General features: G+C 44.2%; 2 protein-coding genes across 2 annotated transcripts; both read left to right on the forward strand.

Moving 5' to 3' along the window:
- Positions 1 to 8,646: 8,646 nt before the first annotated feature.
- Positions 8,647 to 12,327, forward strand: LOC119653937 (uncharacterized protein K02A2.6-like). The gene has a single exon (XM_038059096.1). It carries the CDS (start codon positions 8,647 to 8,649, stop codon positions 12,325 to 12,327), a length of 3,681 nt encoding a protein of 1,226 aa, XP_037915024.1.
- An 8,903-nt stretch (positions 12,328 to 21,230) lies between these two features.
- LOC119655339 lies at positions 21,231 to 22,697 on the forward strand. Its single transcript, XM_038061185.1, has 4 exons — positions 21,231 to 21,428; positions 21,499 to 21,681; positions 21,949 to 22,067; positions 22,129 to 22,697. The coding sequence occupies exons 1-4, from the start codon at positions 21,366 to 21,368 to the stop codon at positions 22,625 to 22,627; spliced, it is 864 nt and encodes a 287-aa protein (XP_037917113.1). The 5' UTR covers positions 21,231 to 21,365; the 3' UTR covers positions 22,628 to 22,697.
- The last annotated feature ends 1,673 nt before the right edge of the window (positions 22,698 to 24,370 follow it).

Below are 24,370 nucleotides of genomic sequence, written 5' to 3' on the forward strand. Positions count from 1 at the left end.
GTCGTAATCAACTTTGCTACAATGGAGCCACTGGTGTCACTATTCAACTTAGGTTGTTATTGCTGAGCTTTCTATTTTTTTTGACGCTGCATGGCCCGTTTGTACTGAACAACCAGAATATCGGCGAGTTGGAGCAGGCGGCCATTGGGGCGAGATCTTGGGCTGGACATCAATGAAGGCAAGACAAAATATATGGTGGCAACGTCAGCATCGAAAACGAACCAGCCAACAACATCAAGCCGCACTGGTCAAGCAGGAAGAATAATGATAGGAGAATACAACTTTGAGACCGTTGATAATTTCTCCTATCTAGGGTTGCTAACGGCTACGATGAGGAAATCCGCAAAAGGTTGTTGTCAGTCAACAGAGCCTATTTCAGCTTACAAAAACTGTTCCGCTCGAAACGTCTCACCATGGGGTCAAAGCTCTTACTGTACAAGACTTGGGTTCTTAGCAAGAAGAACTGCGAACTCTTGGCCGCGTTCGAGAGAAGAATCCTCCGAAGAATTTTTCGTCCCCTACATGAGGATGGACGATTCCGTGGCCTACATAACGACGAAATCTATGAACGATACTATGACCGTCAGGTTGTGAATAAAATCCGGCTCAATAGGTTACGGTGGGCGGGTCACTTAATCCGTATGGATGAGGATGATCCCACCCGGAAAGTCTACAAGGGCAATATCTATGGTAGAAAAAGAAGACGAAGCAGACCCTGCTTAAGATGGAGCGATGGCGTAGGCCAGGACGCCAGACAGCTTTTGGGGATATCGAATTGGTGGACCTCGGCGCAAAACCGGGATGTCTGGAGTTGCTTATCAAGGCAGGCCTAGACCGGATACCGGTTATTGCGCCGTTGATGATGATGGTCCATTTGGTTGCCACTTCCCGAAATTCTTCTTTCTGTGTCCTCGTCGGCAGGTCCAGGCTGTTTTCCCCTTGCCTCCTTTAGTCGATTATTTTTTCCCCCTCTAGCGAGCAGAGGGCACTGCATTTGGTACAACTAGGGGCTGAGCAAGCGATGTGCTTTTTCCTCAGTTCCTCTTCGCTTGTTTTCCAAGAGTTTCACTGGTGTACAATAAGGTCCAGCCTCCATTATATCAATTTTGACATCCATGGAGATGTTTCGCTGGACGACAGCAGCAGCCTTCATTTTCCGCACGAGCACCCCGCACTTTTTGAGTAGCCTCACTTCCATTACCTTTGTTTTTCGGATGAGGTCAATCCTCTTCGTTGAGATGACTTGCATTTCCGCTTCATTTGGGAAGTTTGCCACTATTTTTTCCTAACAAAGGAGTGCCACGCAGCTCGGAGTTTGCCATCTTTTCTCGTGCTCCTTTTCCGAATTCGATGGCGTCTCTCCTTTTTGGCGCCAGGACTGTTAGCCTCTACGGTGCCAGTCCCTTTTTCACTTCCAGTAGGTGATCGCCGTAACATGGCGCTTCTCGTAAAGAAATTTATAGTGGAATCTCTTATTTTAGCTGCCAGAAGCCGTGAACGTGGTGTATTGTTGCTCCTTCTAAACATTTTGGCTATTGCCGGTTGTATCATCGTGTTTGTTGTTTTAATTTTAATTTGGGTCTCAGCTGCAAACCGCTCGTTCTGATCGATTTTGCCATTTCGTTCTGTCAAAGGTCTGATCTGGATTCAGTTGCAAGAATTTCAAATCACCATGCAGCATATCAAACTACCGTTGCTTCGGCTGGCTTTTTGGTTTTTTCGCGTCGAATTCAATATTAAGACAAACCTTGGCAAGTGAATTCTCGTGCACGCAAATTACGTAACCGTAACATTGAAGATGCCTTTCTCTCAATTTTTCCACTTTCGGTGCATATCGATTGCGAATATCCTCATTTCGGATGTGATCATGGCGGGTTATACCGCTGGTCCAACCTCTTCGTCTCCATTACCTCGTCGTTTATTGTTGGCCAGCACTCAGAAGCATAATAGAGAGCGACAGGGAGGACGACACTACGGTAAATTTTTGATGTGAGACCTTCGTCGATACGCCGATTATAAAGAATGCCAGTTGTGGAACGCCGCTTCATTCAAGTTGCGCTAATATCTGAAGCAATTTTATAACGGAGTTCACCATTCCCTATAGCATTGATCTGAGACATTTAAATCGCCCAGTTCTGGGTAGGTCACTGCCACTAACAGTGATAGTGCCGGTTTCATTGGGATCGGTCGTCAAAAGGTCTGTTTTATTTAAATTCAATATGAGACCGTGCTGTATGAGGCGATCGTTTCGTTTTTGAATAGATTGCTTGAGACAAGCTTTGCTATGAGACGGTTGGAAAACATAATCTGCATAAAGCAGTGCAGAGGGTGTTGGAGGATGTGACTGTGTCCATAACAAGAACAAAAAGGAGTGGTGAGAGGGTGCTTTCCTGATGAACACCATGTCCAGGAGAGGACACCTAATTGGGTACCGGATCCTTTCAGAAGGAGTTCCGTACTCCTTAGATCGCCACCTAGTCGAGCGAGATCGCTAGAAGGACGAAGTGTTTGTCAGACGATGACGGAGAAATTTAATTTAATTTAAGCCAAGCCCGGCTATGCGATTCTTATATCAAATGACGGTTGTGACGAATGTCAGCGAGCAAACGATCACTCAGGAGCGGGATTTGCCGCACTGGGTGAGAGGATAATGGAGCTCTGCGACTTCATAAAGGATAGGAAGAACATCCACCAGGATATTAGATTTATGATCAGAGGTATCAGAATGGCGTATGGCAGAGCCGAGGAGGAGAAATGAGTGTATAAATCAGGCAAGAAAGTCATGCAAGCGGCACAGGTGACACCTCCGCTGCAAAGGTTGCTCGGCGAGAACACTGGAAAAAGAAGCCGCGAGGAGATTGGTGAAATACCTGTCCCCCAACAGATTCCGAAAAGGATGTAGCTATGATGCCTGCCAAGGAGGCAGAGCGTGAAGTGCGAGACACAGAGGCATGAAACAAGGTTGCCTCGAAGAAGAGGAAGGAGAGGAGAAAGATACGCCAAAAAGGGAGAGACAACTTATGCCGACATCCTGAAGCAAGTTAAGTCGGACCCAGAGCTTAGGGATCTAGGGAACAACATCAACCGGTCACCGAAGGGAGACCTCATGCTGAAACGAAAGTCTAATTACTAAACAGCGGAGAAATTTCTCGGTCAGGTGGAAAAATCCCTTGGCCAGCAGGCTGAATTTAGGGCCAGACCGAAAGTGGTAACTATCGAGTGCAAGGAATCCATGAGGTTACCACGAAAGAGGATGTTCGCGCAGCACTGGAAAAGGTGTTCGAGCTTCCGGAACTACAGGAGTCGGCAGTCAAATCGATGCGAAAGGCTTATGGGGGGACGCAGACTGCAGTGTTAATCACAATAGACCCGATCTGGTTCTGCTTCTCAAGGAAGAACGAGCTTGCTTCATAATCGATGTAGCCGTACCATTGAACACTGTTGAAAAACAGCAGGAAAAAATCCGGAACTACGGCCCTTTGGCGGACGATATGAAGCAGACTTGGAGACTACAAGAGATCGAAGTACTGCCAGTGGTAATTTAAGCAACGGAATTAGTCCCTGAAAATCAACATAAAGCGCTGAGAACGCTCGATCTTAAGGCTGCACTATACATAGAGGTGCAAAAAGCGGTTATCCTTGCAACCTGTGCTATAGTCCGAAGAGTCCTGTCCGGTAACAATCTGACCTAGTGGGCTTCAGTTTTGATTCATACTGTAGTTTATAACCACCGCACCACTGCTTGAAGTGTTCGCGACAATGGGTATGCAGCATTATATTTTTGCATGGCTGCACACTGTTTGCGTTGAAACGCATCATGGTTGTGGTGCGGACCTTTGGATGTTGCATCAACAGAGTCGTCATTGACGCATATGAGACCAGTTGTCCGGCTAAAACAGTCAAGTCATCAAGGGACATACCCTGCTGGAAAAGGAATCTAGCCAAAATGAGAAAGGAGATTCAAAAACTCTTCAACTGGGCGAAACAAACCGGAACCAGCCATCACAGAAGCATTCAGGCTATATACAGCTATAGCAAAGATAAGGCAATATCTTTTGTCTGTCTGAAGAAAGAGGATGGGACATTTACGGAGAATGAGGAGGATAGGGTATCTCAGCTTCTCAGAGCTTATACCCCTCAACGGAAGCCAATAGCATTATGCCTGAAACCCCAGCAGCAGGCAGAAGAGCAAAAAGGAGAATTGCAAACTTACAAAGGGATACGGCAAGGGGCAGCTTTGCCTTGGGATATATACTAAGGGCATGGAGACGGGCAAGAATAGCCTTTATTCCGAAAGCGGAGAAAAAAATCCTTCCACCCTAAATCTTTCAGAATAATCTGCCTGACATCGTTCGAACTTAAGACGATGGAGAAAGTCATAGGCAATTATATTAGAGCTAACGTGCTAATACGCAATCCCTACATCAAAGTCAGCACTCTTACCGGGCAGGACGGTCAACCAAAACTGCCTTGTATCTGCTGACGGACATTTTAAGGGATACCATAGAAACGAAGGAAATAGCGTTGTGTGCGTTTTTGGATATCGAAGAAGCATTCGATAACACATCGTTCACAGAGATTCAAAATGCCCTGATCCGCAAGGGAGTGGGAAACCCCCTGGCTTTTTGGATCGGTAGAATGTTAGAGAGTACGTAAATATAATTACCAACAGGTACAAATTCTATTGTCATGAATACTACTCAAGGTTGTCAAGTCCATTGTCTTGAATCTGTAGGGGCAAATATTAGAATACCCTATGTGATAAAATCCAAACTGAATTAAGAGTTACTAGTGCCTGGTGCAGGGTGGTGGGGCTGCGCATCAATCAAGCCAAAATCACCCTAGTACCATTCACTAGGACACGTATGCTTGATCACCTGAGATCCATAAGGTTACATGTTGTGGAGGTGAAATGAGAAGCAGGTCAAATATTATGGGAATCCCACTAAACCATAAATTACTCGAGAAGATGCATATTGAAATCACTTGTTGGATAGCTGCGGTCCATAGCAGGAAAAAAGGCGGAGAGCTTGCAAACCGAACAAAGATTAATTTCCTTTCTAGGCGGTACATCGAGTTACTGATACCGAGGGACAACGAGGTTTCATTTCAGTAAGAAATTTGAAGTAGATGTGTTACTGCAAACTGGTAAAACGTTGCAGTAACCTACGGCTTAAACCATCAATTGATTTCGTGGTACATTGACGGATCCCTCACAGTAGAGGCGGTGGACGTAGATAGATGTGCCTTCTTCAACATCCAAAGGAACTATAGTGGAGAGAACATTGCTTTTCTGACCGGCAGCCACGAGGCCATCAAGGAATTTCAATTCAAAGGGGGAGGGTGGGTTCCATGATGTATTGGGTTAGAAGGCAATGAGACAGCGATCTATCCAGGAAAGGAGCAGGGACGCCGTCGACTAGAATCTTTTTATAGAATAGGAAATAAGTCCAAGTACTCGAAGAATTATTTAAATCACACCGGGTTAAATTATCAGCTAGAGGTATATGTGGGCACTGGTTGCAGATTCTATGAAGAGAGTGGCGAAACCTCCATACGTATTCTGGAATAATATCCGATACTTGCACGAAGTAAATTGAGGCACCCGGGAGAATACTTCATATCAGATGTCAAGTTGAAATATTTAGAAGCAGGGAACATATTAAAATTCCTATCAGTTATAGGCTTGATTGACATACTATTGTCAATTGGTATGCTGTAACCAGTTAAGGATCACAATATGTAGTTCTTCTAGAACGCAAGCAACTTTTTTTAGCAATATTATTATTAATGGCGGCACATAAACTGTTACCTTTATTTAAGTGAATGCAGTGAATTTGTTTCTATTTATTTTATCAAAAGTATATACACATATGGTTGTTAGTCTAGATGTGTTCCTTCATTTCATATATAAAAGTATATTTTATATTTTTAAATCGTGAGAGTATACATTTTTCAATTATATTATAGGTAGGTGGATAGAGAGAAGCTCAATTATCACAATAGCGCAACGCTTTGATTCCACAAACTCCTAAGACCATGGCTGCTGTGGTCAGAGCAAGGGGGTAAAGGCCAGCTGACTCAAATCTTCAGAGTCAGCTGGTAGCCTTCACAGAGGAAAGCAACTCTGCAATCCTGAAGCTAGAGATCTCTCTGAGGTCCCCCAAGGATGGTTTATCTAGTGTCTGTAGCTTGGCTCTAGCTAGAACTGGGCAATCACTGCGTTCCTGCATTGGCTCCTCAGCTTCAGGTCATGCCGCATCGGTAGGCTTCCAGTATCGATGGCACTTGCGCTTGGAATACACTGACAAATCTTGGAGACCGTAGGACTCGGCTACACTATGTGTATCCCAGAAAACATCCACACCGACTCCACAGACACGATTCGTCAGTGAAGAATACTGTGTCATAACCTTGTAGCATACCACCGGTCTTCCACATTGCCTTGGTTGGAAAGTCTATAGTAAAGTTCCTCTTGAAATTCGGTGACGTAACCCATGGGGAGTGCGCAGACTTCATGAAGTACTTTGTCTGAGATGTTATTAATCGTAATCGTAATCCGGACTCATGTACTCTGACAGCACGGCAAGTTACAGCGTATTCAACGTGTGTAGTTCTAGGAGAGAAGATGTAGAAATACATTGACAGCAGCTGCCAGGCAGGACTGCAGAGCCCTGGTGGTACCAATGCGCGCAGTCCTTGGAATCTTATTAACCTTCGTTCTGTTGTACTTTCAATTATGACTTCGCATAAAAAAACACCTCAAAAACAAATATGTAAATAGCTCATGATATACAGACAATTGATTTGACGGACTATTAAACGTTTTTATGACTAGGATGAATACATCGATTTTCCTAGAAAACGAAAAGCAAAACGAAATAGGCGCAACTTGGGTCGATCAATGAGAAAGATGAGAGAGAAATTTCCAGGTGTTTGCAAGTCTTTCAATGGGCACTTGCGAGACTTTTACGGTTGACTCCTCATCCAGCATGACGAATAGTTTAAAAAGGGGAGGCGACATTTTACCACGGTTCTAAACCGCATAACATCTGGCGAAATTTCATATCTCGTGGATAGAATGGCTAGCCGACGTAGCATGCAAGCATGGGCGACTCCTGTAAATAGAAACGAAATTATTTCCACCATCAATGGGCTCTAGTCATGGCAAACCGTTGGACTTGATTATCTCCTGCGGAACTGTTCATCATAGTTCTTGCTGTGTCTGCAGAGCTACTTCTTTCATTCTGGCAATTTGAAATCTTTCCCAGTGAATGGAAGAAGGGGATGCTCGCCAAAATTCCGATAGTTTGATTGACAGAGCAGGGCGGTTGTTACTTTGAATTCTTTTGCACTGACTACATCAGCACTTTTCGGATCATTTTATACCAGTGTTTAGAATTCAGGCCTTCAGTTCATCTCGACTTCATTGATTTTAAGAATGCATTTCCAAAGCGTGAACAGGAAAGGTATCTGAAATGCTTAACGCAGCTTATCAATTAGCATTCTGTCGCGCGGTCAGAGGGTGTAACAGTGTGAACTAACCATTAAATGTAATACATAGTGTGAATTAACAATTAAGTTTACTACAACTGTATTAAATATACATTCAACTGTCAAATATTTTTTCAAATAAAGATCATTCCACAACATACTGGCGACGAGGACGGTCGTGTTTTTCGTTTTTCCGAGCGCGAGTTAAATATGGACGCCACACAGTTTGCCGAATTTTTACGTGTGCAGGCGCAACAACAAACCGCCATCCTAAAAATTCTTGAAAATTTCGCTACCGTGACGGTTAGTAGAGAAAACATCTCTACAGAGGTAAAAAAACAAAACATCCTAAAAAACTTTAAATGTTTAATTAATCTTCACTGTTGGAATCGAACATTGTCCGTTCGCACGACAAGCTCGCTCTTGTGAGATGCCCGGGGAATTTTCGTAATAACTTTTGGGTGTCGAGGGCAGTAAATAGAAAAGTCGAGATCGGATCGAAAGCAAAGAAAAGGTTGGACTTGTAATGATTTGACTTGATTTACTTTAACTATTTAACTCTTATTTTTTTGATTATAATATTTTGACTTTACGAGGAAAACGCGAGTCGAAGTGTTCCGCGCCACGGTTGGATACAGAAGAGACCGACTTATTTCCACGCGGTCCTTACTGTCCCAACCAACGGCATTTTTTTACCGCTGGCTCTCCACTCCCCCGGTGCGTTCTGAAAACGAGTGAGTGGAGAGTTTCCGCGTTCAGCGCCATCTACCCGTCCGCATCCGCAACATCCGAAATAAATTTCGAATGCTGCAGATCCTGCCGCGCCACAAATGTGAGAAATATGGCGTTACAACGGCTAGTGTTTTCGTAGGTTATTTTGATATAAGTTCGAAAAGAGAATTATTCGTATCATGTCTAAAGCCGGAAACCTATCGTGAACTAAAAATTGCATTTGCGGACGCAAAGAAAAAATTTGAAAACCTGACTTACACGGAAATCGCGGAAAAATCCGTGAAGCTTTTTGAACGAAAAACCACGCGCTTCAAAGCTCTAACGAACTTTTGGAATTGTGTGAGGAAAAAAGATGAGTCATTCGAATCTTACGCGAACAGGCTAAAAGACATAAGTCGCGATTGTGGCTACGACGGCGACATGCTAGAACGTCAATTACGTGATCGGTTTGCAACGGGTCTCAACCATCCCCGACTTGAAGTGGAATTGAAACAAAGGTGGCCAGAGCTAAAAACATTCTATGATATTGAAGGCATAGAAAACGAAGTGTCGTTCGCGGAAGTTTTCAAAATAGCGCTATCAAGAGAGTTGGCGGAAAAAGACATTGTAGACAGTGAATGCGCGGAAGTGAAAAAGATAGTAAAGCGTCGTTCGAAAATCGGTAAGCGGATCCGAATTTTGTCGGAAGAACAATGTTTAAGATGTGGTGCGCGTGAAAGACATTCAAAAGACAACTGCAAGGCGGCGAATCACAATTGTGAAGCGTGTGGCAAACGTGGACATTACGGGTCGTGCTGTATAAGAAAAGGCAGAGCTAAATTGATCGCGAGAGACAAAAAGAAACAACAGCGTATTTACAACGTAAAAAATAGTGATACATCTATTTCGAGTTGTGAGCAAGTTTTTAAAGTAATGAGTGCCATTGCTAAGAAAAGAAACATTGACGTTAAGATAAACGGTGTCACGTGTACGATGGACTGGGATCCGGGCGCGTCAGTTTCCATTATAAGTACAGATTTTTGGAAACAGATCGGATCACCAACGCTTAAAGGGAAACCAAAACTACGGGCTTATGGCAATTTCGATTTACCTTGCCAAGGGGAAGCTACAGTGACAGTGACGCTGAACAAGCGAACGCGATCTTTGAAAGTAGTCGTGGTGGACAACGCGAATCCAATGTTATTTGGCTTAGAGTGGAATGAAACCTCCAATTTGCCACTGCCCGAACCAGTGTACAACGTAGATCGTGTCAACAACCACGTGCAGCCGACAACGAAACCACTGTATCAGAAGTTAAATGACATATGGGAAGAGAACAAGCAGCTATTCGAAGAAGGACTGGGAAAAATAAATAACTACCAAGTTAAAATTCACGTAAAGGAAACAACAACACCAATACATATTCCAGCCAGGCCAGTCCGATTCGGAATTCAAAAGAGCGTGGAATTCGAACTTGAAAGGTTACAGCAGCTTGGAATTATCTCACCTGTTGACCCCAACGAAACACCGATCGAATGGGCAACACCCACTGTCAACGTGGTTAAACGAAACGGAAATATACGTATTTGTGGTGATTTTCGTGTTACACTGAATCCAGCACTAGTAACAATACGACATCCAGTACCAACATTCGAAAACATCCGTCAGCAGCTTGCCAAGGGTGAGAAGTACACGAAATTAGATCTACGCGATGCCTATCTACAATTCGAGATTAGTCCAGAGTCAAGAAAATACCTAATCATATCCACACACAAAGGTTATTTTCAGTATAACCGTATGACTCCTGGTATATCGAGTGCACCCGGAACATTTCAAAATTATATGGAAAATCTACTTGCTGACATACCCAACGTTGCAATCTATTTCGACGACATAGGCATTACAGGTCCAGATGAAGATAGCCATCTAAGATCATTAAGAGAAGTTTTTAAACGTCTGCGTGAAGCTGGTTTTCGTATCGAAAAGAACAAATGTAGCTTTTTTCAAGACAGTATCGACTATTTGGGCCATCAATTCAACCGAAAAGGGATCTATCCAGTGGAAGACAAGCTGATAGCAATCAAAAATGCTGCAATACCCACTAACAAGAAGGAGTTACGATCTTTTCTGGGATTGGTCAATTTTTACGAGAAATTCATACCCAACTTACATGGAGCATGTTCCGAACTACACACATTAACTGGTACAAAGTCGCAATGGCAATGGTCAATAAAGGAACAGAAACAATTTGATAATGTTAGACATATGATAGCTAGCGCCCGTCATCTAACTCCTTACGATCACACAAAACCGCTTTATTTCGCAACAGACGCATCCGATGTAGGCCTTGGTGCTGTTTTATATCATCAGGACGAGGCTAACAACGAGTTACCTATCACCTACGCGTCACGAAAATTGAACGGAGCAGAACAAAAATACGCTACCATTGACAAGGAGGCATTAGCAATATTTTTCGCCGTGAAGAAATTTGATCCATATTTACGTGGGATAAAGTTTACATTAATTACGGATCACAAGCCGCTTCAACACCTGTTGGGAGACAAACGAAATTTGCAAAAACTCGTAAACAACCGTCTGACGAGATGGGCACTAATGTTAGGTGCATACAATTACGATATACAGTATCGTCAAGGCAAATACAATATTCTAGCTGATTGCTTATCACGCTTACCAAACGCACATGAAGCAATTTCGGAGGAAGCGCAGAAGATTCATAAAATTTATGCGGTAATTCAAACACGGAAGCTTGATGATATTGTACTAACAGAACAGGAACTTAGGAAGCAGACGAAACATAACCTAATATTACGACGAGTAATTGAGTTAATTGAGCGTCACTGGCCGAAGTGTGTCAACAACGAGCTGAAACCATACTACGACAAACGGGAGGAACTATCATACGAAAACGGTATTTTGATGTGGCAAGGACGAATTATCGTGCCCGATAATCTTCAAGAAGTAACATTGAGGCATCTTCATAGAGGGCATCCAGGCATTGGCTCTATGCGTGCGTTAGCGAGGTACTATGTATGGTGGCCGAACATCGACAAGGACGTGGAACATACAGTGAAATCATGCATGGCATGTCAACGGCAACGCCCAAAACAATCTGAACTGCCAATCTACTTTTGGTCCCTGCCAGAGCATTGTTGGCAACGACTGCATGTCGACTTTGCAGGTCCCTTCGAAGGAAAAATGTGGATTGTGCTTGTTGATGCTTTATCAAAGTGGGTAGAAGCAGATGTACTTTATGCTGCCACCACAAGAACTTTGTGCGAATTCCTAGAGGAGAAGTTTATAACATTTGGTTATCCGGAAATTATCGTGTCGGATAATGGTAGTCAATTTACGTCAGAAGAGTTTCGAAATTATTGTCAAAGTCATGGAATAAAACATGTAACGTCTTCACCGTACCATCCGAAAACCAACGGACTAGCCGAACGATTCGTACGAACATTCAAGGAGCGCATGAAAGCCAGTGAATATGATGGTTTATCACAACGTCAGCGCTTGCGCACATTTCTATTTACATATCGAAACACACCACACTCCTTTACAGGGAAGGCACCATCTGAATTTTTGCTAGGTCGACGCCTGCAAACTTTATTTGACAATCTGAAGCCTAATGTACGGCGAGAGATGCATTTTAAACATGTAAAACAAAATCTTCAAGCAGAGCAGTCTAACAGAGAGTTCCAACCAGCACAACCAGTATTCGTAAAGACAGACATCGAGAAAATGTGGGAACCAGCCAACATAGTGGAAAGAACAAATCGATATTCCTACCGTGTTCGAACAAAGGACGGTGTAGAAAGAAGACGACATGCAGATCATATCCGAGAACGGAGGGTAATACCACCATCAATCGACTTCCGGGATGTTTCAGATTTTAAGCGAAACAGTTTCCATTACCAATCTGCAAGCCCGACAGCAAATGATGAACAGGAACATCAGCAGTCTATGGAGCCCGCTATACCGTCGCATGAAAATGGAAACATGAGTGAACAAGGACAACACACCGAAGCACAACAAATTGAACATCCAGTACGGCGAAGCCAACGGCTAAGAAATCGACCCAAGAGACTAGTCGAAGAGATGTAAAACTACTGAAGGAAGGAGAAATGTAACAGTGTGAACTAACCATTAAATGTAATACATAGTGTGAATTAACAATTAAGTTTACTACAACTGTATTAAATATACATTCAACTGTCAAATATTTTTTCAAATAAAGATCATTCCACAACAGAGGGTAGTATATGTCACAGGGCGAAACGTGGATTGGTACTCGCGATGGAGAATAAAACCTGGGAAACGCCTGCTGAACCAACACCAACAGCTCTACTACCAAACCCTATCTCCACCTCCACGTGGTGATCGCTGGGAGTTCTTTCTTCATGAAAAGCTGCAGACGGAGAATGATCAAGAGGAGTCTCCTGCGCCTAAAAATGGGACAAAATGTACCAACAGGTCCTCCAGGTTGGGGGTTGGTAGGGCTGATAACCCTACACGGAAAACAACTTGTTACGAAACCACGGACGGAGCCTCGGACAGGATGGATTTCAAAACGACGAACCCGGCAACGGCAACGGAATAACGATTTGCGCATTTTCTCATGGAACATGTGCTCCCTGTATAGACCCAATACTGCAGACCAGCTAGCCGACACCCTGCCCCAACATAAGGCTGATGTAGCAGCGTTGAAAGAGATACGATGGACAGGGACCGGTTATATATATTATAGAGGCCATCCAGTAAAACATGTGCTTGGTTTCTTAGTCAGCCACAAAATGAAACCTGCTGTTATCGACTTTGAAAATATAAGCGAAAGGGTACGCACTCTGCGTTTGCGAGGCAAGTTTAGAAATATAAGCCTCATTGACGTTCACGCGCCTACAGAGGAGACTGCAGAGTCGGAGAAGGATACCTTCAACGAGCCAGTTGAGCGGACCCTCGCAGCCTGTCCCAAGTATGATATCAAAATCATACTTGGCGATTTCAACAGCCAAGTAGGGATGGAGCCCGTATTCAGGCGATACGTCAGCTCCCATACCTTACATAGGGGTACCAATGATAACGGGCTGCGGACTATTCAGTTAGCAGTATTGCACAAAATGGTTGTTGGAAGTACCTGGTATGCACGGAAAGCGGTCCACAAACATACATGGGCCTCTCCAGACGGGACCACTTTCAACCAAATTGACCACGTGCTGATTGAACACCGCCACCTCTCAGCCTTGATGAACGTCTGAACATATAGAATTACGACACCACCTACAATCCCCTCTGACAATCAGGTGAGAGTGAATACTAAAGCCATTCACAATACAGCCTTCCGTAACACCTATAAGGGCGAAAAGGATGCCGCAGTTAACAGATGTCCTGGAGATGAAGCATCAATAAATAATCTTCACAACCACCTGAAGAACATTATAATTGATACGGCCACAAATATCTTACTTGGCCCCAGCCGCAAGAAAAGTCGGGACGGCTGGTTTGACGATGAATGTAAGCTAGCAATGGAACAGAAGAATGCCGCATACCGAGTAATGTTGCATTCTCAAAGAACGCGGGCACGCGCGGAGACGAACTCCGTCGAGCGGAGAAGCGACTTCACAGACGAAAAAAGGAAGCCTGGAGAACCAACAAGTCTGTGAACTAGAAAAGTACAGGGAGCAACCGCACCAGGCGCGGAAGTTTCACCAAGAAGTCAGCAGGATGAAACTTTATACACCTCAATGCTTATCCTGCCGAGACAAAAAGGGAAATCTGATTTCCGACAGAATGGGCATATGGGAGCGATGGGTTGAGTACTTTGATGAGCTACTGAACAACCAGAACATCGGCGAGTTGGAGGTCCCGCCAACTGAAGACGGCGGAGAAATACCGCCACCACCAATTTTAGGAGAAACAGTCCGTGCAATTCATCGGCTAAAAAATCATAAGTCGCCAGGAGCCGAAGGAATTACAGCCGAATTGGTTAAATATGGAGGCGACCATTTACACTAAGTGGTTCATCAACTGATGCTCAAAGTATGCGACAGCAAATCAATGCCTGACGATTGGCAACGGGGTATTATCTGTCTCATACATGAAAAGGGGGATACTACACAGTGCAGCAATTATTGAGGTATTACATTGCTGACTACCATCTATAAGATATTGTCCTCTATTTTGCTGGGTCGGGTAGTCCTATACGCCCAGAACATCATTGGCCCATACCAAAAAGGCCAGGCAAATCAGTAACAGATCAGATTTTCTCTGTGCGGTGGAAATACTGTTGGAGTATGGCCATCAGTTGCACCATCTATTCATCGACTTTAAAGCCGCCTATAATAGCATAGCCAGGGTAAAACTGTACACGGTCATGAGAGAATTCGGTATACCAACGAAATTGATAAGACTGACTAGGCTGGCCCTGACCAATGTGCGAGGCCAGATAAAAGCAACAGGATCACTCTCGAGACCATGGAACATCAACAACGGTTTAAGACAAGGGGATGCCTTATCATGCTTCCTCTTTAACCTGGCCCTCGAGAAAGTGGTCCGTGATGCTGATATAAATGCAAGAGGTACGATCCTCTTTAAGTCCACGCAACTATTGGCCTATGCTGACGATATCGACATCATGGGAAGAACCTCCCGAGATGTACAAACTGCCTTCATCCAGATCGAGCAGGTGGCCATTGGGGCGAGATCTTGGGCTGTACATCAATGAAGGCCAGACGAAATATATGGTGGCAACGTTAAAACCCAAGCAACCAACAACATCGAATCGCACTGGTCAAATGAAAACAATGAAGATAGGAGACTACAACAATCTGCGCACGGTGGTTGGCAGCCAACACAGCCTATTTGAGCTTACAAACTGTCTTGCTCGATACGTCTCACCATAGGGTCAAAGCTTTTACTGTGCAAGACAATGATCTTATCAGTCCTTATGTATTCCTTGGAGACATGCGTTCTTAGCTAAAAAAAACTGTGAACTCTTGGCCGCGTTCGAGAGAAGAAACCTCCCAAGAATTTTTGGCCCCCTATATGAGGAAGGAGGTACGGTCTTGAATGAAGTGCTCTAACACACTTCAAGGCCCTGATCCAACATGGATTGTTGCGCCAACGATTATTATTATTATTATTATTACATGAGGATGGACGATTCCGTAGCCTACATAACGACGTGGATCAAATTCGGCTCAACAGGTTGCGGTGGGCGAGTCACTTAATTTGTATGGATGAGGATGATTCAGCCCGGAAAGTCTATAAGGGCAATATCTATGGTAGAAAAAGAAGACGAGGCAGACCCTGCCTGAGATGGAATGATGGCGTAGGTCAGGACGCTGGACAGCTTTTAGAAATATTGTATTGGTGGACCTCGGCGCAAAACCGGGGTGTCTGGAGTTCCTTATTAAGGCAGGCCTAGACTGCGCCGTTGATGATGATGATGGTGACATCTTGTGTTTGCAAACTTGCCGGTAATTAGTACGGCTAGATCGTCCACAAATGCTTGCACAAAGATTGTTGAGTCTGCCAGGAGCTATAACAAGGTGTGAATTACCAGAGACCATAAAATAAGAGAGAAAAAATCTGCCTGTGGACAGTCCCTAAGATATCTTTTCGTTTGTCCAATACATGGATCTTCTTCCACTCCTTTTCGGAAATTGTTTTGTCTCACCTTGGGCTCGTGGAGTGCAGTGTATTTGTATTGTATATTTGCTTGGTGCATGTGCCTACAGTGGAATGGCCACCTAGAAATGTAAGCAAGTTTCCCTGTTTTGAAATAAATATCTTCTTCACATCCCGCTATGTAATGGGAATTTATGCGTATATGTAGAGCAGCGCATTTACCTGTATCGATTCCATCGAAAAGCTGAATCTCTGAAGGCAGAGCTCCTTTACCCTTCTTTGGCGTATTAAATGGACAGCCCCTCGAAAGTTTCTCTCATATTAGTTGTGATCATCTTTGTTGTTTTCTCAATACCAATCATAGATGATTGATGCACCTCCCAGAGATCATAGCTCAAGCGCTAAGTTCTATTTTGTCGCTCAATCTGTCTTCCGAGGATTCTATTTCTTTGAGTAAGTATTGCATGGGTTATAGTGTCGAATTCTAATGTTGAATTCAAACTTGGTCAGGGTTTTTGAAACTACACTTATTAAGGAAGTTCATATTCACCTCAACCTTTGAATTTATCCACCGCTCCTATCTACCAAGGAGAGGGAGGAACGTGTATGCCAGCATTGTTCCAATCATTAAGTTGTATAGAAATTACTAGACGGAGAAGGAGTCGAACCTACGGTTTTTGGTTAAATCTGCAGTGTTAACCTTTTAAGCGTAGAAGATAGATATAATACTCATAATCTGATTAAAAATATACTGGGGTTTGAGTAAAATTAGATTGCGTCAATAATGAGCGATCATTTAAGCATCGAGATTGATGTTATTGACCCTACCTAAACTTTTGTCCTCTTTGATCTGGTCTGCCTAAACAACATCTCTCAGCCATTGACCTTAAACATGTAGGAGAATGTAACCATTCAGTGGATATTAGGTACAGCATCATATTATTATCCGCCCACGAAAGGCTTGTGGCGAGCGGAGAGTCCGATAAGCGTTCCTCATGTTACTATATGTGTGTGTGTGTGTGTGTGTGTGTGTGTTTGTGTGGTGGGGGAGAAGCTACAGCTTCTGAGCACTCAGGCCGTGTTGGCCCATTGTACTCGCCACCCCCGTCTAACGGAGTATTCCGCATTCGTTAACGTATCGCAGGATTCCTGTTAGTGGATGTGATGCTACCCGTCGCAACTGGAGAACATCGGCACCAAAGATCTGATTCCTGATGCGTCCATAGGCGGGGCATTCACATAGAAAATGCTCCGTTGATTCCGGTTCCTCATTACAGGAGGGACACGTATCATCTTGAGTAATTCCTATTCTGAACATATGCCCAGCTAGCGAATTATGGCCTGTCAGAATGCCCACAATACACCTGCAAGTCTTCCGGTTTTTTGACAAGATAAACTTTGCGGTACGCATGTTTGGTTCTGGCAGGAAAAGTTTGGTGTGCCGAGCAGCATTTAGGCTCTGTCATTGTGGGAAGCTTGTTCCTAGTTTTTGAAAACAGACTTAGCCAATGCTACTGATAGTCCAATTGCTGCTTCCGGTCTCGGCATGGGGGAGGTTGACCCCTCTTTCGCTAAAGCATCCGAGATTTCATGTCCCTCTATGCCACAGGGGCCAGGTACCCAGAGTAGTTTCACCGTATTGAATTTAGAGATTGAGTTCAAACAGTTTCTGCATTCCTGAATGATTTCGGGCTTGCTGCCTTAGGATCGGATAAACTTCGGCTTAAAAAACCGTTGTATATTGTTTCAAAGAAAAAGCCCACTTCCCGTTTTTATTCGAGAGGTAGACACCGGCTCCAGAACCCTGTTCTTTTTTTGAGCCATCGGTGTAGAAGACTTCCGTATACCCCGCCATGCATTCATCTGGGACCTCCCAGTTATCTCTCTGCTTCAGGGTAACTTCATATCTTCTACCAAACAGATGGTTGGGGACACGAGAATCGGAAGGCATTGTAAGAACTGAATTCAGTTCTCCCAGTAACTTTCCCAATGCTCTGTGCCCCCCACATCCGTTGTTTCGCCATAAATCTAATTAAATTAGTCTATGAGTTGCTCTCATTGCAGTGCTTTGAATAAATATATCCAGGGGCTTCAAATTGAGTAGTGCATTCAGAGCTGCGCCGAATGTCGTGCTCATGGAACCATTGAAACCCAGATACACAGTTCATTGCAGTGCGGCTAGTTTACGGTGAAAACCTTTTTGTCTCAGCTTAACCCACCACACTACGGATACATAAACGAATATCGGCCTAATGATGGCAACGAATATCCACATTACCACATGAGGCCTGAGTCCCCATGTCGAGGCAAAGGTCCGCCTGCACAGCCCATAAACTGTAAGAGCTCGTTTCATCTTTACCTTTACATGTTTGTTCTAAAGAAGTTTTTTATCTAGAGTGACACCCAGATATTTCACTTCTTCGGAGAGTTGAAGGGTAGTACCCCTCATCTCAGGGAGGCAAGGTCCATTTTGCTTTGTCCTTTTTGTGAATAATACGATTGTGGTTTTATTTGGATTAACTGAAAAACCATGTCTGAGGCACCAACTGTTTATCAAATCAACGGCACATTGTATATTCCTACACACCGTTCCAAGATCCCGATCAATAGCAAGCGCAGCCAGGTCATCAGCATAAACTTTAGCGTGTATTGGCAAATTTTGCAGTTCGCATAGTAGTGAGTCGATCAGCAAACTCCAAAGAAGTGGCGAAAGCAGTCTGCTTCTGCAGTCAGATAGCGATCGACACCCACCTCAGCGCATAGCAATGGATCCACTTAATTAAATCATCATCAACACCATGCTCTTTAGCGGCATCACAAAATTTTTGAAAAAGCACACAGTCAAAAGCCCCTTCAATATCCACAAACACCCCCATCGCGTACTCACAATTCAAAGTTGCATTCTCTATTTTTGTTACCAAAGAATGAAGAGCAGACTCACAGGACTTTCCTCGCTGGTAAGCATGTTGGTTTTCATTAAATGGGTGCGACCTAAGCGCGTTTTCACGAATGTGACGCTCCACCAGTCTCTCCAAACCTTTCAGCAAGAATGAAGTCAAGCTGATCTGTCTGAAGTTCTTTGGATTAGAATAGTCATCTTTCCCAGGTTTCGGTATAAAGACTACCTTAACCTTTTGCCAAGAGGAAGGCACGTGGTCCAGAGCAAGACATCCTTGAAAAATATTTCTTAGAGGTCGCTCCATACCCTCCTTTAGCATTGTCGGATGCAACCCATGCCAGGTGCTTTGAAAAGTTCAAAGGACAGTATGGCAGCTTTCACCTTTTCATGCGTAACAACCGCTTTCGCAGTGTTCTAGTTCCCCTTGCAGCACTTGCGTGTTGAAGGGGTTGTAAGGACCGTCAACTCTCCCCCTGCCACTTCTCTCAACTGAATCCAGTTTGGAGCTCGTGAAAGTACCGTCGGGTTTTCTAAGAGAGTCCAACTTGCCTGACTCATCCATTTTGAGACTCTGCACAGCCTTGAAGTCTATCTTTCGCCTCCTAGGAGTTCCTGAAAATTAACCAGTTTTCGTTCTTGGTACTTTTGCAAGCACGGTTCAAAAGTCGTGTGGTTCATTTTCTGAGTTTTTGCATTTCCCGGTTCCACCAAGCAACCGTTTTACCGCTTTGGCCTCGGGAAATAGGACAAGCCTCTTCATAGCAGTCTAAAAGTGTGCAGTTCAGAGTTTTTAATTCACCTTCCAGCGCCAAAGGAGTCCTTAGTAGCCAAGGAAACTGTACTTTATTACAAAGGAGTTCATTGAACTTTGTCCAATCCGTTTTCCTAGGGTTTCGTCTTTGTACTGCAGACTGTTCGCCTGCAAAAGTCAGATTGAATTCTAGGTATCGGTCATCTGACAGTGAGACCTCGTCTAGCACTCGCCAGTGCGTAATCAACTCTAACAACTTTGAAGTCTAGATTATTAGGTCAATTACTTCGCTTCTTCTCGACCCCATGAACGTAGGGGGCGCACCCTACGTTCGCGGTCATCAGACCAGCTGAAGGGATAAAATCAAACAGTTTCTCTCCTCTAGGATTGCATTTGCTAATGCCCCAACAAATAAGCTGAGCATTCGCATCACAACCTATTAAAGTTCAAGGCCACTTGATTTTGCATATACTACCAGTCCCTTAGTTCTTGCGTCGGCGGGGGGCACAAAGAATCATAGGGTAAATAGGCAGAGGCAACTATAGCGTTTCTCCTCTTACCATTAACCTGGTGTTGTAAGTTGACCGCAACAAGGTCCTGGGGACAGAATTGTCTCAGCATGGTTGCCTCTAACAATTATGACATCAGAACACAAGCCCGCGGTCTCGAGGATCTTTCATCGAACAAGATTTTGCTCACCTTGACTGACGCAATACCACAGATTCTGTTAAAACGTACCCATGGCTCTTGAACCAGAAATATATAAGGACAGTTCGGGCTGCATGGATCTATTTTCACATACCGGCGTTAGACCAATTGAGTCCACATTATGTACCAGCTTCGCTTTCTTCCGTTTTCTCGGGTACAGACGGAGGTGAAGGTTCTGACAGGCAAGCCTGTAGTTCCTTCTCTTTTGCGGCTGAAGTTTCCTTCTGCCGAGCCTTCTTGCCCCGTATTATAGAAGAGTTAGGTAACAGCGTCACCGACGGACTAGCCGTAGTCAGATTTCCAGTTCCTCTCATTAAGGGAGTTGTTTTACTATACTTTTTGGCAAACCGCGCCGTTAGTGTAGTAGTAAACTACCACAAGCTCCCCCACCACAACAAGGGGGTCTCCGAGGGGGATGTTATTGACCCTACCTAAACTTCGTCCTTTTTGAACTGGTCTTCCTAAACAACATCTCTGAGTCAATGGCCGTAAACATGTAGGAAAATGTAACCATTCAGTGGATATTAGGTACAGTATCATATTATTATTTGCCCATGAAAGGCTTAGGGCGAGCCGAGAGTCCGATACGCGTTCCTCATGTTACTATAAAATATCTTCAAATGTGTAAAGGGTGAAGACCGGACCAGCCTTCTTTCTCTCTGTCTGAAGGAAATGTGTCTCTAACATAAACTTAGGAATGCAGTGCAGAATATGTAATTTCAATGGATTGATGTTGATGCATTTTTGCATATCCTAGAATTCAATCTAAATTAGTGCGAACCCAAATACCATGACACCGTTCCATATTTCTGATGAATGGCAAAATGACCGAAATGCTGAACACGAGAATCTTAACCACGGCTTATTCCTCGTAGCTCAAGCAAATGTTTTCAATTTGTGCTACAATTTCAGTTATACAATTCCAATATGTGTCGAGCAATCACCTGCACTATGCGAAGTTCAATGCTTTCCGCTGAACTGACTCATTTGATTATTTACGTAGTCGCGAAATGCATTCCAAACAAAATCCCCTGACCAAGCACTTTTCGCTGAACTGCTGAACTAATTCTTTGACCCAAATTCTTATAAAAAGCTAGATTTACAGGTAAATCTCGACAATTAAAATTTGCAGACTAAGCTAAGCTGATTCACCGCGAGATGCACATTAGACTACAGATTTTAGTGGTAGTCACGTTAGCGCTTACAATTTTCACTGGCTCGGTATGTCGACGCTTACATTTCCACCTTTCAATTATAACCCATTGCAACGTAACCTTTTATCCATTTCCAGACATACGGAGGATGCTCTTGTGGTGCCTCGTCAACGACGGGTGTCTGCGGCTGCCAGGAAAGGATACCTCGCCCATATCCGCGAGCTAAACCTGTAGACCCGAAGCTCTTGCCAATTGGAGATACCTGCTCTTGCGGTCATACCATTGTGCAGCCCGCCATCCCACCGAAGCCACTATGTAGTGTAGGTGTTAAAATTGTCAATGCTATGATAGTTAAGAGAGAGAAACAAGCAAACTATTTGAGGAACGTAGTGATCCCCAGGTTGAACAGAAGAAAGTTCGTTAGCCCGTGCCCACACTGCACAGGCTATGTAGCCTCTGGTTAGGATAGTCAAAAGTTAATTAATTTTGTGAAGTTGATGTACAACATTTTGGGAGAATAAAATAGTTTTTAGAAAGTTAGCCCAAAGTGTTTGTTCAGCCTTCATTTCAATCTATTTTTCTTTTAGAGCATTAGCCTAGAGCCACCGCAACAACTGGGCTGCCAGGAGAAAACTATGCGTGCCCCCGAATCTTATCAAGGCCCACACGTGAACCCAAACTTGGTGTATGGAAGCAAGCACAAGCCGTGAGTAATCCACATAATTATAAACTGCTTTGTATTAATCCGACCTTCTATCTTTTACCAGAGAATACAAGCCTCTTCCTGCTGACGCAGTAAGTTTGAGCTTGGCGTATCAACTGGCACGAAGCTTGAGGCGTCCTGTTCCCGAAGACAAACTTCAATACGGATTTCGCGTCCAACCATTGAATGGGGTTGTCAAGAAAATTAAGGCCAACGTTCCAGAAGAACGCCTGCTGGGCTTGAATCGGGCAATCGTTGAGCTTAAAGCCGCTGCCATTTCAGAACATCACGAAGACGACGACGATGATATTGAAGCCGCACAGCAGGAGGCACGTTCGCCAGGATACCTCACCTATGGAGATATTGGGTACTGTCCGGAGAAGTATCCCAGCAAGACATTCAATATCAGGGTTCCATCACTGCCACTGGATTCACTTTGTGCTGATCTCCCAGCCAAGCCGGATCCGCTTTGTGGTTACAGACCCGGGAAGATCACTATTAACGAACCCGAACATGATCGTTATGGCCACGGTATTGAAGATTGTTTGGAGGGAAACCCATGAGAAAGTTAGTTTTGTTCGGTAGTTAAGATAGTCAAATTGTGATAAGACTTGCACACGTTCTCAGCTTAGATTTATGATTATTTCAAGACTGTTCTCCTTATGTAAGTTAATGTAAATAAATAACTAGTCAGTGAATTTCAACTCGCAAAACATTAATAAGACTCGGAGGAAAGCATCTACCGTACTTTGACAGTACAATTCAAGTTTGTAAGTAACCCGAAAACATCACTGAATGATGTCTGAAGCTGGCATGTTCGAAATATGGCTTGAAATCTCTGGTTTTTGCTAAAAATGGTCGCTATTAAAGCAAAATTCTTCACTGGGATAGTGGCTCCTTTGTAAATTAAGGATAAAGAATTCACTCCAAGTACTCCCTGCGTGTGTTAAGATACTAGCAATCTGTGAATTTTCAAATTGTTGATGATACTCGTATCTCGCATCTTGTTCTTTTCCTTTAGCCTTTGCCGCGTTCACAGGCAGAGTCCGCCCGTTGTGATCGGTTGCGCCATTTTGCTCTGTCATTTGCTAGATCTGGATGCAGTCGCGAGCCTTTTAAATTTCCATCCAGCGTATCAAGCCACCGTTGTTTCGACTGTGCTTTTGGTCGTTTACCATGTCTGGAATAAGGGTCGCCATTTCAATATCGATCCTCCGTTATGACATACAGACAGGTCTTTGATGTAAAATGGGTGGCTAAAAATGGTCTCCTTGGGAAAGTGCATGTTTGTTGTTCCCAGGGAAAAGAGTAGCCAAATCGGTCATGAGACACGAGTCGCCTATTGCTGTACTTTTACCATCCATAATTTTGTTTTAACTGTTTTTAGATGGAGTGAAAATTGCAGTGATTGCAGAGTTATACCTCGTCTAGATAACACGTCGCTACTGGGTACTATTGGAGGTTATTCCGATTAGAAAAAAAAAAATGGTTCTGAAATCAGCTAAGGATGCGAGCAGTTGTCGCGTACCGATGTATTATAGGTAATATCGGTCTCATGGCGACAGGAAGATATTCTGCTAGACAACTCGTTTCACAAGGCCGTTGAGTATCAGGTAGAAACCCTAAGCATAAACTGAAATTGGTCAATTTCTCTTCGTGTTGTGGAAGAGGTTCCTTACGAGCCTCACAGTCCAATAGCAGTCTGGTCTGATTATGCTTCAGGTTAAGATTTCATAATTCGGCAAATCCTTACACGATCTCCTTGCGATGGCCACTGGAAACCGTCTTAGGACGAGCCAAGAGTGTGAAGGGCCGGGCTGTATTACCAGTACACTCATCCAACTGACAGTGATCATTTGGTAGGGGCAACTGAATCTGGCAGCGGGATGAGCCGAAGCAGCAGCCCGGGGATCGCTCTATCTGCACTACAGAAGCCGAGGTGGAACAGCATACGCCAGACGATAGGAAAAGAGGAGATGGTGCCAGGTGCATCATCGGAAGACGATCTGCTGGTATCCAGCCAGCAGACAATAACAGTCGATGGCAGTACAGTTGCCGCCAGCCGTAGCACCATTGTGTGGAAACCAACCGCAGAGATCGCCCGGGGCGAGGCGGCAGTCTGTCTGCCGCGGTTTCCAGCTTGGAATCCCCCCTCTTCGAGCTTGGTCCTAGCGAGTACCAGCCATTATACTTCTAACCCGTGGCCATCGACGTCAGGGAACTCTCAAATGCAAGGGCTGACAACAATTTCGGTTGCCGGAACCGGCTCAGAAGCGGGGTCCACTGGAATCCTGCTCAAGAGCCAG

This window comes from Hermetia illucens, chromosome 4 (assembly GCF_905115235.1).
Source record: "Hermetia illucens chromosome 4, iHerIll2.2.curated.20191125, whole genome shotgun sequence".
Lineage (NCBI taxonomy): Eukaryota > Metazoa > Arthropoda > Insecta > Diptera > Stratiomyidae > Hermetia > Hermetia illucens.

Excerpts from the sequence above, each read along its gene's own strand:
- LOC119653937 (XM_038059096.1), top strand. The coding sequence starts at position 8,647 with ATGCTAGAACGTCAATTACGTGATCGGTTTGCAACGGGTCTCAACCAT.
- LOC119655339 (XM_038061185.1), top strand. The coding sequence starts at position 21,366 with ATGCACATTAGACTACAGATTTTAGTGGTAGTCACGTTAGCGCTTACA. Across the intron at positions 21,682-21,948 it reads CACCGAAGCCACTATGTAGT|AGCATTAGCCTAGAGCCACC; the intron begins GTAGGTGTTAAA and ends TTTTTCTTTTAG. Across the intron at positions 22,068-22,128 it reads TATGGAAGCAAGCACAAGCC|AGAATACAAGCCTCTTCCTG; the intron begins GTGAGTAATCCA and ends ATCTTTTACCAG.